General features: G+C 36.2%; 1 protein-coding gene across 2 annotated transcripts; it reads right to left on the bottom strand.

The window, feature by feature from the left end:
- Window positions 1-1,436: 1,436 nt before the first annotated feature.
- LOC109010691 (protein FMP32, mitochondrial-like) lies at window positions 1,437-4,614 on the bottom strand. 2 transcript variants are annotated; one of them, XM_035693651.1, is made up of 9 exons: window positions 4,413-4,534; window positions 3,959-4,220; window positions 3,500-3,631; window positions 3,276-3,335; window positions 3,031-3,036; window positions 2,167-2,243; window positions 1,996-2,052; window positions 1,842-1,908; window positions 1,437-1,740 (listed from the first exon to the last, which is right to left on the bottom strand). In XM_035693651.1, the coding sequence occupies exons 2-9, from the start codon at window positions 4,172-4,174 to the stop codon at window positions 1,621-1,623; spliced, it is 735 nt and encodes a 244-aa protein (XP_035549544.1). In that variant the 5' UTR covers window positions 4,175-4,220; window positions 4,413-4,534; the 3' UTR covers window positions 1,437-1,620. The 2 variants fall into 2 exon arrangements, with proteins under 2 accessions (XP_035549544.1, XP_018847129.1); XM_018991584.2 differs by lacking the exon at window positions 3,031-3,036 and having other exon boundaries at window positions 4,413-4,614.
- Between the last annotated feature and the right edge of the window lie 9,896 nt (window positions 4,615-14,510).

Below are 14,510 nucleotides of genomic sequence, written 5' to 3'. Positions count from 1 at the left end.
CTACCAGTTCTTGAATTGAGAAACCCCATTATATAACCAAAGCTGTTGAAATATGTTGGATTCTCTTGATGATTTGTTCATAAATTAATTATTTCCACCTATGCCATTTGATTCTCTGCAAATTTAAATACTCTACTTTACTTTTCATGGCTTCCCATCAAATTTAGGATGCATGTATGATCCATGTAGATCTAAGCCCTTCAGATCCTGATCATTTTATAGATATCTTTTGTTTTTCCTCTGCAGTTTTTGGCCTTCTGATGGTCATAGATCTGCAGCCATCTTCAAGTTTGAGGTGAGGAGATTCTTTTCACTGCTTCTTTTCCTTTGTGGTGTTAAGTGTTATAAATATCTATTTACTCCTATTGCATGTATATGCTAGAAGTTACATGGCCTTATTTGTCGAGCAGTTGAAGAATCCCATTGAGAAGAGTGAGAAGAAGAAAAGGAGGGATTGAATGTTTTGTGTAGTAAGCTGTAAGCTGGGCGATCTAGCTAGTTTGTCTATAGAGTCTGTTTTCTCAATGGAATGAAATTACTGACAATACTTTGTGGACATGACTTATATTGGCAATGACTTGGGCTGGATGAATGAACCCCTCCATATACCCTGCCAATAAGTTTTCCAGCCTAGAATCTATCTATAGCAGTATTGTTTAGTTTGAATAAGGTTGAAGTTGTATGGAACAGATAGATCTGTTCCTTGAGAGTGGTTTTGTTACTGCATCTTGAAATCAAGATTTTTTTTCATTCATGCCTTCTATAGAAATAAATAGATATTGAGGACTTGCTCAGAAAATTTTGCTTGCCCTCTAGGGTCATAGAGATTGCTAATACAAATTTTCAAAAATTACAGACATGCAGAGTTCTACATCATTCATTAAAACAAAAGAAGAATGGTATCAAATACACATTCACAGTCTTCTTGTCACGAAATCAGTGACATAAACAATGAGTAGCATCACCAGCGTGATATCGATATAACACTACTAATATAGCAGGCACGCATTAGCCAACTAGTTTGAAATTCAAAAATGAAACTATAATCTCCAATACATGCCAACCATATCGATGATGTTACTTAGTTGTTATTCTGGTAGTGTTATAGGCAACATTCTTTAGAGACGAGGCAAATGGTAAATTCGAAATAAAGTTATATTAGCAGTTCGAATAATTCAAAAATTAACAGAAAGCACTGTTTCATGAAACAGAAAGTCGGACACTAACTGACTTAGGTCACTGCACTCCCATTTCCATTTTGGGGCCAAAAGTACTTTGTGCTAAGCTAGCAAACCCCATACGTACTAAACCTAGTGTTCATTTCCCCACCTCAGAATATGCAGCAAAGAAACTACCATTCCGAAATCAAATTTATCAAGTTCTTTTTTTCCAGCAAAAACAAATTAAGACAAGATTCCATGGAAGGACACAGAATGGGAGCAGCAAAAGGAGTCAGTACAGCTATATAAGGAATTCTTCCCCGAGCTCCACTGACACCACAGTTCAATTTTTCTGACTTTTTTTTATTCCTTTTCCTTCTTTTCAAACAATCAACAGCTTCAAAAGAATGAACTATCGTTTCGAGTTATATCACTTGATTTGCAATACAATACAACACATCTACATCAAGATGCGGATTACAGCAAGGCCAATGGTAGATATGGAAACAAGAGTACCTATGCAGTATTTTATCACATCATACTTTGCTGCTTCCATATGAGCCCTAAGAGCATGAATTTCCTAATAGCATACAAAGAATATACATAAATAATTTAGAGATAATTTTCATGATGCTAACCAACAAGGCATAACCAATTCATAGTTTAACACATGTCACTTACCTGATCAAGTTTATTTGTGAGGTTAGTGGTTTCAGCATTCTGATTTGCTAGCTCATCCCGTATCCTCCTGCACCAGTATTGGAAAGAATGCAACAGAGTAAAAAATGAAACTAAAAAAGAATTTCTTTAAATTTAGGTCAGTCACTTTCCTTACCCCCTCTCAAGATTCAAATCCAACCGCTGCCCAGCAGTGAGTTTGTCAATTTCATACCTGCATCCCAATCAATCTCTTTACAGAATGAAGATATTGAAAGAAAATCAACAGACCAACTATTTGCATTATATCACACTAAAATCAATAGTATAATAACGGTATAAACCAGACCTCAATTCGCTACGCATCTTCTCTATATCATGTCGCAGCTTTTCAGTCTCATGTTGTAATGAAGAAAAATGGTGTCCCTGCATTATTTGTTATTCAGGGAAAAAAACAACATAATCTTAGGCAGGGAAGCTTCAATTATAGTCATGAAAATTGTACGGTTTGATGAAACCTTGTGATATGTCAACAATAAATCCTTCATCTTGTAATCAGGAATTTAGCAAAAAATAAAACAAAAGAGGAAAATGAACTTCCTAAACTATTTAATCACATCCTCGAGTAATGTTTAGAGTGGCAAAAAGGACGCTTTGTGTCTATATTCACCATTCTTCTGACTAATATCATATTCATCTACGATAAAAAACAAGATAAAAAATAAAAATAAGTGGAGCTTTCATTGAGTTCTTGCATGCCAAAGTCTATAAAATCTAGTGGATCACCTTGGGTTGATAGCCATATATGTAGAAAGAAAAAATAAAATCGAGGGAGATTTAAATGCCACATTAATAATTTGTATTTTCAAGGATACTGAATTCAACCAGATCTATAGCTCGACTCTAATCGTCAGTGTTGAGCTAAAAACCGCCCAGAAAATGAGAGGGTTTCACTCACTCTTATGTTCCTTCCCCAATTTAAGCTATTAAAATGTCACTTGAATTACTCATCAAAAAAATGTCACTTGAATTGGCAACATTAGTGTAATCCTGTGTTTGACCCACTTCTGTATTGCAATCCCAAACTCAGACAGGAGCCAGGAGCCTAGAGACAAGGCAGATGCTCAATTGAAATCATTGTTCCTCAAAGCCCAAATGCAATGTGCATTGACAGAGTTATAAGTGATTCAGTAGGGATGAATACAATACACACGTGAATCTGCAGAACGAAGTCACGAATATGACAATGGTTACTTGATATGTCCAGCAACATCCAAAATCTCCAGCTGCCCATGACCCATATACAATTCATATTCACCTTACAAGTACTAGATCAAACCACACTAAATTAACATTTAGCTTTGTCCAGGCAAGAAAGGGGGAAAAGAAAAGGGAAAACTATCCTATCGAAAGCCACAAGCTTAAAGTCCCATCCAACTGTTCAAAACTAGTCAATACCTGTGAGCTCTGAACTTCGGATTTGAATTTGGACAGATTGGATTCTTGAATCAATTCAATCTATAGACATAAACAGATGCCAAGTATGAAATTACAATTAAAGAGAAGTAAAGATTGCAATTGTGACCGCATAGAACTTTTATACTTAACATGCTTCATTTATAAAATTCTCTTAAATTAATTAGATTGATGAGGGCAGAAACATGAATAGGAAAAAAAAAAACCTTCTGCATCTCTGCCTTTGAAACAAAAGACAGAGTCACATTTTCCAAGCTGTCATTCAAAACTTCTGTTATGGCAGCTGTGATAGCCTCGGCTTGCTTCGACGGCACACCTTGTCCCTCTAATCTCCTAACCTAGAAGAAGCACTCATCATTTCATATTCTAGCACGAGGCGAAGAAATAAATAAACTTTCATCCATTTCCATTACTTTGGAAAAGGCAAGTCTAATTCACAAAGAAGGATATGCAAGATAAGAAGCACAATCAACTATGCTCAATTCAACAATTTGGCAAAGCAGAGTTGGATGTCTTTTTCCCACAATCCGGGAATGCATAGAAACAAAAACACACAACTTGATATCATTTTTTTCCCTGCATTGCGCTTTCTCAGAAAAAAAAAAAGATTAATAGCACCCAAAGAAAAGAACAAAACAGAAAGACAGGAAGAGAAATGAGAATACTAGGGCTAATGTGTCAACGAGAAACAAACGCTTTCTGTTCGAATTGACGAGCTCAGAAATTTGTCTACAATCGAATTGCCTGTATGTACAAACCGAAGCCAAAGAAGCAGATAACGGGTCGTATACAGAAGTCAAAGCACCAAACTCTCTAAATCTGCCTATCCCGGAATTGGTTCCCACTTGTCCCCATCGCCTACAAGCCGTAGCAACGGCCATTAGATACCGCCAAAAAGGCCCGAATCGCTTGCAAACAATTAAAACCCTGAAAACCCACCAGTTCAACAGTTTAGCCACGGAACGAGATTTGTGGAGAAAAATCCAAGAAAAGAACTTTTCGATCAAACTTTCTCAGGAACCAATAGGAGAATAAGAATGAAGATCAAATAATGGGGATACAAATATACGAAGGCCTATCTATCAAGGGAACAATTAAGTTGATAGGTATGTACGGTACCTCTATCCGAAACAAAGACGATGCAGTTCAGGACGAGGGATAAAACAGGTATAAGTTCCTCCTCTTTCCGGACATTGAAGATCTAACCATGGCCCATGATTCTTGGGAACGGAAAAGTTTGGGGGGGGGGGAAGGAGAAAGAGAGATCGCGTTGTGGACCTGTGGCTTGTTTACAGGAAAATAAGTTTGGTTGAATTCATGTGAAATGATAACATAATTTTTTTTTATATATAAATTAAAAAAAATTAAACTCATTTTAATCTATTTAGAATATTTTAAATCTAGTTTAGAAAATGAGATTAGATAGATTTAGATAAAAGTTAAAAATTAAATAAAATATTATTAAAATATTAATTTTTTTAATATTATTATTATTTTTAGATTTAAAAATATTGAATTGGTTATTATGTTTTATGAGAATTTGATAAAATTGTAATAATAAGATGAGATGGAAACTGTTTCTGTATCTAAACGGGACGTTAATCTAAAAATTTAAATACATCTCAATCTAAAAAAATTAAACACTCATCTCAATAAAATTAATAAAATATTATTATTCACAACTCAACTTAACTCATTTCAACGTCTAAACTTAGCCTAAATAAACAAGGTGCAAAGCTGGCTTCTTACAAGAATTTCTTATTATTTTAAAGACTTAACATTGAAATAGTGAGAATACCTACAAGTCGGTCGGGCTATCTAACCTCAAAAAATAGTCCTCCAATCACAGCCTTCCATATAGTCGTTTAATTTACATTTCGTGCGCCTGCTTGCAACTAATCCAAAAATACAAAACTCTCCAATCTTCTGTCCGTGCCCTCTTCATCTTCAACCAAAAAACCCTAAGCAAACCCAAAGCTCCATCGACAAACTCAGCTCCAGCATGTCGGGACTCCCCGCGATGTGAACCCATCTACCAGAAATCCTTCTCCCCTTTCGCAACCACCTCGCACCGGCGTTGAGCCTTCCCCTCACCACCTCACACCTCACCCACCTCTTAATTATGAGCATCGACAAAGACCTTCTTGATGAGCTTCTTGTCCTAGCGTTCCATAGCCACATCCCACATGTCGTTGTCGATGTGCTTCGGCATGCCATGAACGGCTTTGTGAATGTAATATTGAGCATTACTCATAGTACAAAGCATTCCGACTATGATTCCCAGAGGTAACACTGCTTCCAACCATACCCACACCATCTCATATCTCTCTTTCTCTCTTGAACTCAACAATTTTTTCCACTCTCTCTCGCTCTCGAGTTTTGTATTTTTGATTAAAAAGTCAATTTTTCTTGCTCGACGGACTGGTGTTCTTTGTTTTTTGAATGGGCTCTTAGCTACTGAACGACCACTAGTCATGAAGGCCAATGGTGATTTTTTTTTTTTAAGCAAATGGTGATGTTATTTCTTATGAATTGAATTTGTGAATCAGGAATACAGAATTTTTTGATGCTCTGGTTGTCTGATCTGGATTGGATTTGTGATATTTGATGCATGTTTGGGTCTGTGATATTTGTGATAATCTTTCTTTTTTCATGCCCAAAATCATCGGAGTCGGACTGGTGGCGGTGGAACTCTGGTTTCTAAGCAGTAGTGCTAAGAAAGTAAAAAATCTCCTCTCGGCCTGGGCTTATTCCTCTTTTGATTTCAATGTTTTACCATGTGCGTGAGTGTATTGTAAGTTTGGTATAATTTGTGACATGGTAGCAAATGTGTGGAAGGCTGTTATATTGGGAAAAGCAGCCCGACCGCTTAGAAGTGGGACTCTAAAATAGTTCCCGTTATTTATTTTTTTATAAGATTAGTTTTTGTATTTAGATTTTATATATATATATATTTTTACTTCTATTTTAATTTTAATTAATGGAATAAGTTATTCTGTCACGCCTGAAGCATATAGATGAAAGAGCAATGCTACACAACCTCCCAACCTCCACACACTACATTTTTATTTAATTTTAATATTTTTTTTAAATTTTTTTTGAGTTTATTTTTTTAAAACTAATTCAATTCTTCTATTCATTATTAATATATTAAATATTTGATAAAAGAAAAAAAAATTAAAAAAAGTGTGGTGTGTGGAGGTTATGTAGATTTTTTCATAGATGAAATTGTCCCGTTGAGTTGGATAGACAACGATTCTATATTTTGATTTTTCATTTCTTTTAAAAATTGATAATGTGACTATCACGTGGCAAGGTTAAACCAATCATTTTGTTAATTTATCATTAATTATCTCGTTAACAACAATAAAATGAATGTCATATGTCATGAAAAAAACTGAAAAATCCTTTACTTAAATAAAGAAAATTAATAAAAATGTTTGAAAAGAAATAAAAATAAAACTTATTTAATGAATTTATATTAGAGAAATTCTATTCAGTGTATACACACACCACATACCACACTTTTTTTAATTTTTTAATTTTAATTTTTTATCTTACCAAATGTATGGTATATAAATGATGAGTAAAAGAATTTAATTAGTTAAAGAATAATAAAGTTAAAAACAATTTAAAAAAAAATATATAAAAATGTGGTATGTGTGGATAATGAGTAGCAAAATTCTTTATATTAACACCTAGGAAAAAGGGTTAAATATGTTGAACTAAAATTTTTATAACTCACTTAACTGCTAAATTTGTAACAAAAATAATAAAGATCGCATACATGATTGTCGCCTCTTGGAGAACTCTCATGCCTAATTACAATGAACATAGCCTAATTACATCTAAGGACTAGTGAGAGATACAAGCAAAAAATGAAGATTGTCTATATTACAAATAATAGCCGAAGCCCAAGAGAATAAAGTATTGTAAAAAAATCGCTTAAGCTCATCCAAAGAATGCTCCATGTCTTAAGGACCTCCTATTTTATCTCTAGTCACAAGCATCACATAATGCAATGAGATATCATTCTCCACACAACGGTGATGTGGGAATTTCCTCCAATACCTGTCTAGCAACACATAATATCCCTAACTCTTCAAGGCATAACCCATGCAACCCACCCCTATCCTATTAAAGTTCTCATTTCATAAACACTTGGCCACCTCACAATGTAACAAAAGATGATCTACTGATTTTTCATCACTCTTACACATAAAACACCAATATGAAATGATGAGATAACATTTTCTCAGATTATTAGAGGTGAGAATTCACCCAAGAGATGTAATCCAAACGAAGAAAGTAATCTTGAGCGGTACCTTGCACTTCCAGATAGCCTTCCAATGATAGCTAGGATCATTAGGAAATCCCAAGAAAGCCTTATAGAAGGAGAGCACCAAGAATTTTTTATTTTTTTTTATTTTCACTCGGATTCCACAATAGCCTATCCCTCATCTCATTGCCAATCGACATTGCATTTAATGAATCAAAGAAATTAGCAAACATATCCAACTCCTAATCTTGACCCGCTCTTGAAAATCTCACATTCCAATAGACAACACCATTAGATAGTACTAAGCTTCTTTGTTGCAAGAAATTTGGTAGAGCATAGGAAACACCTGCTTTTGAGCCCTTTCACCACACCACACATCGTGCCAAAAGTAAACACTATTGTCTCTTACAATTGCGAATATAAAAAATTGAGAGAATCTTCCCCATCCAACTCTTATGTTTTTCCACAATGCCATGACATGTGTCGCACCCCCCAAAAAAAATACTCTCATACTTAGAATTTATGACTTATCTCCATAAGCCCTCCCCTTTCCTATGATACCTTCACAACCATTTCCTCAAAAGTGCTTTGTTGAAAACCCTTATATTACACACCCTAACCCACCACATGGTAGTGGTGAGCAAACTTTATCCCAACCCATAAGATGGAACTTAGTTTCATTCCCCATGCCACCCCAAAGAAAGTTACAAGAAGTTTTCTCAATACGAGAGGCCACACTTTTAGGTAGTGGAAATAATGATAGAAAATAAGTAAGGAGGTTAGATAAAGTATTCTTAATGAGAGTTAATCTACCACCCTTGGACACATTTGTTTCCACCCAGCCAATCTTCTTTCAATTTTTTTCTAACACACCATTCCAAATAGGTTTTGTCTTGTAAGTAGCCCCAATGGAAGATCAAGGTAGTTCAGGGGCAACGAAGGAATCATACAATCCAAGATAGTTGCCAAGCCCTGAATATTGTTCACACCACCCACACGAACCATTTTAGACTTCGAGAGATTTACCTTAGGCCTGAAACCACTTCAAACCAAAGTAATACAACCCTCAAGTATTGCATATGATCATTGCCTGGTTCACAAAAATGTAACGTGTCATCAGCAAATAGTATGTAAGATATAGTAATACCTCTCACAGAAAATCCAGCAATAAATCCTCCATTAACAGCTACACTCAACATACGACCCAATACTTCCATAACAATGACAAATGGCAAAGGGGAGAGGTAATCCCCTTGTCTTAATCCCTTAGAATTGTTAAAGAATCATTTCGATGCTCCATTCACCGAAATTGAAAAACAAACCGTAGTTATACAGTACTTAATCCATGAAGTCCATCTATCCCCGAAATCATACCTCCCAAGTAAATAACACAAAAAATCTCAATTAACGTGGTTATAAGCTTTCTCCATGTCCAACTTGCATAAGAGTCCTGGTGTACCCTTCTTGATTCTACAATCTAAGCATTCATTGGAAATCAACATTGAATCCAAGATTTGTCTCCCCTTTACAAAGGCATTTTGAGATTTTGATATAACACTACTCATAACCTTACTTATGCGATAGACAAGCACCTTTGAGATAATTTTATACACCTCATTATTGAGACTAATAGGTCGAAAATCTTTTACCTCTACTGCCCCAATTTTCTTAGGAATAAAAGCAATAAAAGACACATTAATGTTTTTTTTTTTTTCGAATTTAACAAGGGTGTATAACTCCTAAAAAGTTTGCATAATATCCTCCCCTATCACATCCCAACAATCATGAAAAAAAAGTCATAAAAAATTCATCTAGCCACGGGGCTTTATCCTTGGTCGTCCCACAAATCACCAAGAGAACCTCCTCTGCTTCAAAAGGTCTCTTCAACCACAAAGAGCTTACTTGAGCAATATTCTCAAAAGGCATACGATCTAGTTTGGGTCTTCATGGAGTTTTTTAGCAAGTAGGTTTTCGTAGAAATTGACAATATGGTTCTTAATAGCATCATAATTAGCCATCCGATGGGAAATTTTCGTACAACAGTCCCCTTCCTTCAGCCAAAGGGCTCTTGACTTTTGCCTCCACGAAATTTCCTCCATTAGTAACACATTTTCTAGCTCCAAAGTGAGAGTTAATTTCTTGCAAGAGTCATCCTCAGAAAAAGGAGTGCTCACCTCCCTATCCTCCAAGTCCTTTAAATTCTCCATAAGAGATTTTTTTTGACTAGTTCGAAAACTTTAGCATTCCACCTTTTCAAATTTATCTTCAATGCTTTCAATTTCCTAGTTAGGATAAAGATGGGTGAACCCTCTAAAGAATATAAGGACCACCACGACCTGACTTTCTCTACAAAACCCTTAACTTTCAATCACATATTTTCAAACTTAAAGTAGCTTTTACCCTCATGAATGCCTCCAAAAACCAGTACAATAGGAAAATGGTCCGAGCAAACTCTATTCAAACGAGACCAAGCCCGATTATTCGACCAAATGTGCATGCCACCAGTAAGTGGTAAGTCCACCAAATCCATACCAAAAATAGACTCAGAAAATTCATTCATTGCCTAGTTATGCCGGACTTCTACCGATCTTTCACTAAGAAACCTAGTGATATTAAAGTCACCACCAATACCATAGTAGGTTCCACCAGCTGCCCAAACCCGCTAACTCCTCCCATAAGACCTTCCTATGTGTGTCCACGTTTGACCATACACACCAACGAAAGCCCAACAAAAGCCGTCTTCCACATTTTTAAACAAACATGCTATTGTATAATTTCAAGCACACTCCTCAATAGACTCAACCACCCTCAAGTCCCACATAATTAGGATGCCCCTGGATGCTCCCTCAAAGGCAAGATACACCCATCTCACAAATGGACAGTCCCAAATGTTAGTGATGAAGTTACGATCCATGAATTCCATCTTAGTTTCCTGCAAACACACAATATCAAACTTACATTGACATAAAAGATTCTTCACGTGTGTACGCTTATTAGGCTTAAGATTCTACATGTTCCAAGAAAGAATTCTAGGCTTTATAGGGAGAAATAGCATTTCCCTTGGATCTACCTTTGCTCGTACTCCCCTCTCATCCATCATAATTTATTGAACAAGTGAGATGCTTTAGCTCCTTCTTTTTCCTATAAGTTGATTTAGGGGATTGAAATCAAACCTCCTCAATGGCAATAAGTAATGCCCTGAATTGCTCATTGTACTCGTCACAAGAAATCTCCACGCACTCCTGAATATCCTTCACTTTCTGAGCCTCCCATTGTAAGCAAGGGAGACAAGGTGCATAACAGCTCTAGGTCCACCTCGGCCTTTCTGTATGCCAACTAAAGCATATATAATTCATATCCTATGCCCCCGTTATTGTCCCTTGGACTGGTTGAGACTGCCCAGAGGCCTTCGCTAGAGAAAAGACCACCTAAGCCTCCTCGCTGCTACCCATTGGCCATGTTTGTGTGTCTTGTGCCAGAGATCCCACGTTTGTTGATGAGAAAAAGTTGAGATCCATTTCTGGATCGGCTGTCGGCAACTCCCTAATTACCTTATGAGCCACCGTCGATGATTCCTTGGCCACTCATGATCCCGATGGGTTGATTGGCTCATGACCCATGGTCCTCGGCACCTCGACTTCTTCGTCACCATCTCGCAAGTCCTCCATCATTGTCGAAGAGCTCCTCTATACAACCGTCACCTTCTCGCAAATCTAATGTTTCGCAGGTCCGATGGATACCTCAGCACCTTCTCTGGTGAGGTTGCTTAATTAAAACAAATTCTAGGAGCACTCACAAGAGACACCAAGGCCTAGTTTATTTTCACAAACCATCTCATCTCATTTCATCTAATCATTACAAATTTCTCTAACTCAAAAAAAAAAATAATAATAATAATTCAACTTTTTCAAATCCTAAAACAAAAATAATATTTTAAAAATATTTTATTCAATTGTTAACTTTTATCTCATCTCATATGTTTAACTAAACGAGGCTTAAGACAAAAATCCTAAAGATACTCTTAGGACATACTTATAATGTCCGAGGAAGGCATGAATCTTAGGCATAGAAGAAGCTTAAATGGATAAGAAAACATATTTTCTCATTGTCTATCTCGATCAAACCAAGCTGGGGTTTCAGAGAATCTTGCAGCAGCTCGTTGGGACGAACACCCTATGTGACTCTGTTCTGTCACTTTTGTCTTCACCATTGCCTGAACCACTTGCATTCGAGAACTCTGTTCATATAAATCTATAAGTTGTGTAATCTTCCTTCATCTGGATTAACCATGTGTTATCTGTTTTGGGTTAAGATAAGAGTCTTGGGATGAATGTCTAGGCCCCATTAGTTGTTGAGTCTGAATAAAAGTCCTATAATAGTAATTGAGTTCATTATTGGGTCAAAGTTCATTTATTGTACATTATGCTTTTTCTTGAAGCTGAATCTGAGTCTTATGTTAGTTGCCAAGTTATCAAGCCACTTTTGTGAAGTGGAAAGTGGTCTAGAGTCAGTTTGTCAGTTAGCCAGTCTTTTAGCCAATTATTCCGTAGATTGTTGCTTGTTTATTTAGAGTCATGGTTGTATTTAAGTACTAACTGCATTAATGAAGAAGGAAATTCAATTTCTAAAATTATATTGTTAATTGGAGATTAACCCCCTTGAAGTGGTTGTTACATGTTCAGTATCTTGTGAGATTCTTGACAGTGGTATACAAGCCAGGTTTTGGACCTTGGTAGAGGGAACTAGAACTCGATACTCACAGCTGGTAGAATCCCTTGCAACAGTAAAACAAACTCAAGAAATGCACCAGAAAAGTCAATAATCATTGCAACATGTTGTGGAAGGATTAGCTTAATAGTTGCAAGCTATGGCAACCAATATAGAAGTGTTGGTTTGGAGTCAAGGCAAAGAAAATTGATGACTCAGACAATGGTTTAGGTTCTCAAGTTTCCATCCCGTTATTTGAAGAACATGGGAGAACTTAAACTGGAGTTGCACATCAAGATTTTCCTAACGTTGTTGGCAATGATCCACTTAGGTGGCTCTACTGGGCCAATCAATTTTTTACCTACCATCAGATTAATCCTTATCATTATATCTTAGTTGCTTCATTCCATATGGAATGGAAGGCTCTCATTTTGTTCCAAGACTTTGAAGCTTCAAAAGGCATAACTAGGTTGGAGGGATTTGTGCGAGCATTACCTACATGTTTTGGATCAATGGTCCATGATGATCCTATGGAAGAACCTAGGAAGCTAAGGCAGAAAACTACAATAGAAGCTCATAAAACTCAGGTTGAAGCCTTGTCCAACAAACTATGGGGTCTTGCTGAGCCATATAAGCTTAATTGTTTCCTCATAGGCCTAAGGGAAGATATAAGGTTTAGGGTAAAGATGTTCAACCTACAATCTCTCATTGCAGCTTTTGGGTTAGCAAAAATGCAAGAAGAAAACATGGTAGCTTTCAAAAGGTCCTATAGAATGAACCCAAACCCAATCTGATCCACCACTTGACAAGAAAACCATTTTATCTATGCATCATTTATCACCTACCGAGATGAAGGAAAGAAGAGACAAGGGTCTTCGCTATAATTGTGATGAGAAATGGGCCCAAGACAAATGTAAGGCAACTCGATTATTTATAATGGGGTGTGAAGGCTTTGGAGAGGAAGATGAGCATAAAATCCAAGGAGCTAATATTCTATTGAAAGGATAAAGTAGTAACTCACACACTATCCTAGACATTGTGCTCGGCAACGACAGGCATTTCCATCCATGCTCTTGTCTGCTCACCTATACCAAAGACCATGAGATTAATGAGATAGATTATTAGATACTTAGACGTTATCATAATTGACACAGGAAGAATCCATAATGGAGACATTTTGCTCAACCAAGGAAAAGGCAAGGATGTGCTCATACACATGCAGGGTAATTCCTATAATATTGGTTTTTATGTTTTAATATTAGGGGTTGTGATCTAGTTTTGGGAGTACAATGGCTAGTACATTGGGACCCATCATATGAGATTTTTCTAAACTTCTAATGGAATTCCAAGTGTGGAATCAGAAGAGAACCCTACAGAGTGTCTCACCTTCTAAGTTATCACCGTTAGAAGGGGAAGAGTTTGAAAGGGTTACAAAACACGAAAAATAGAGATTAGTGTTACAACTTCTTTCAAAACCTAGTACATTTTATTCCCTAGAATCTGACCAAATTGTACACCAATCTGTAGAAGAATTTCATATTATTTTTAATGAAACGAAAGGACTCTCACCTTCTAGAAACCATGATAACCACATTGGACTTCAATCCGGGACTAAACTTGTGTGTATTAGACCCTATAGGTACCTTTATTTAAAAAAAAAAAGTAAGATAGAGAAATTGGTCCAATAAATGTTAACTTCAAGTATCATTAGATCTAATCAAGATGGGAGTTAAAGACTATATGTAGACTATCGAGCCTTAAATAAGGAGATTATCAAGATTAGTTTTCAAACTCCAATTGTAGATTAGTGGTTTGGATTCAGAGATGAGTTGAGATGGTTTGTGAATAGTAGAATAAAAGTTGAATTGTTTATTATATTGTGTGTGAGAATTTGGAAAAGTTGTTTTGGGATCTGAAAAAATTGAATTGTTTATTATATTTTGTATGGAAATTTAGAAAAGTTGTAATGATGAGATGAGTTGAGGTGGGTTTTGAATTCAAACAAGGAACTCTTAGATGAGTTAGATGGGGATATCATCTTTAGCAAATGTGAGCTAAGGTTTGAATACTACCAAATTCAAGTTGATCTCAAGAACATTCCAAAAACTGCATTTACAACCCATTAGTATCACTATGAGTTTTTAGTAATGCCCTTTGAGCTTACCAACACTCCCTCAACCTTCCAAAATCTTATGAAAGCCATTTTTAAGCCATTTTTAAACCCAATTTGA

The sequence above is a fragment of the Juglans regia genome, chromosome 8 (assembly GCF_001411555.2).
Source record: "Juglans regia cultivar Chandler chromosome 8, Walnut 2.0, whole genome shotgun sequence".
Classification (NCBI taxonomy): Eukaryota; Viridiplantae; Streptophyta; class Magnoliopsida; order Fagales; family Juglandaceae; genus Juglans; species Juglans regia.
This window is presented reverse-complemented; position numbering and strand designations above follow the sequence as displayed.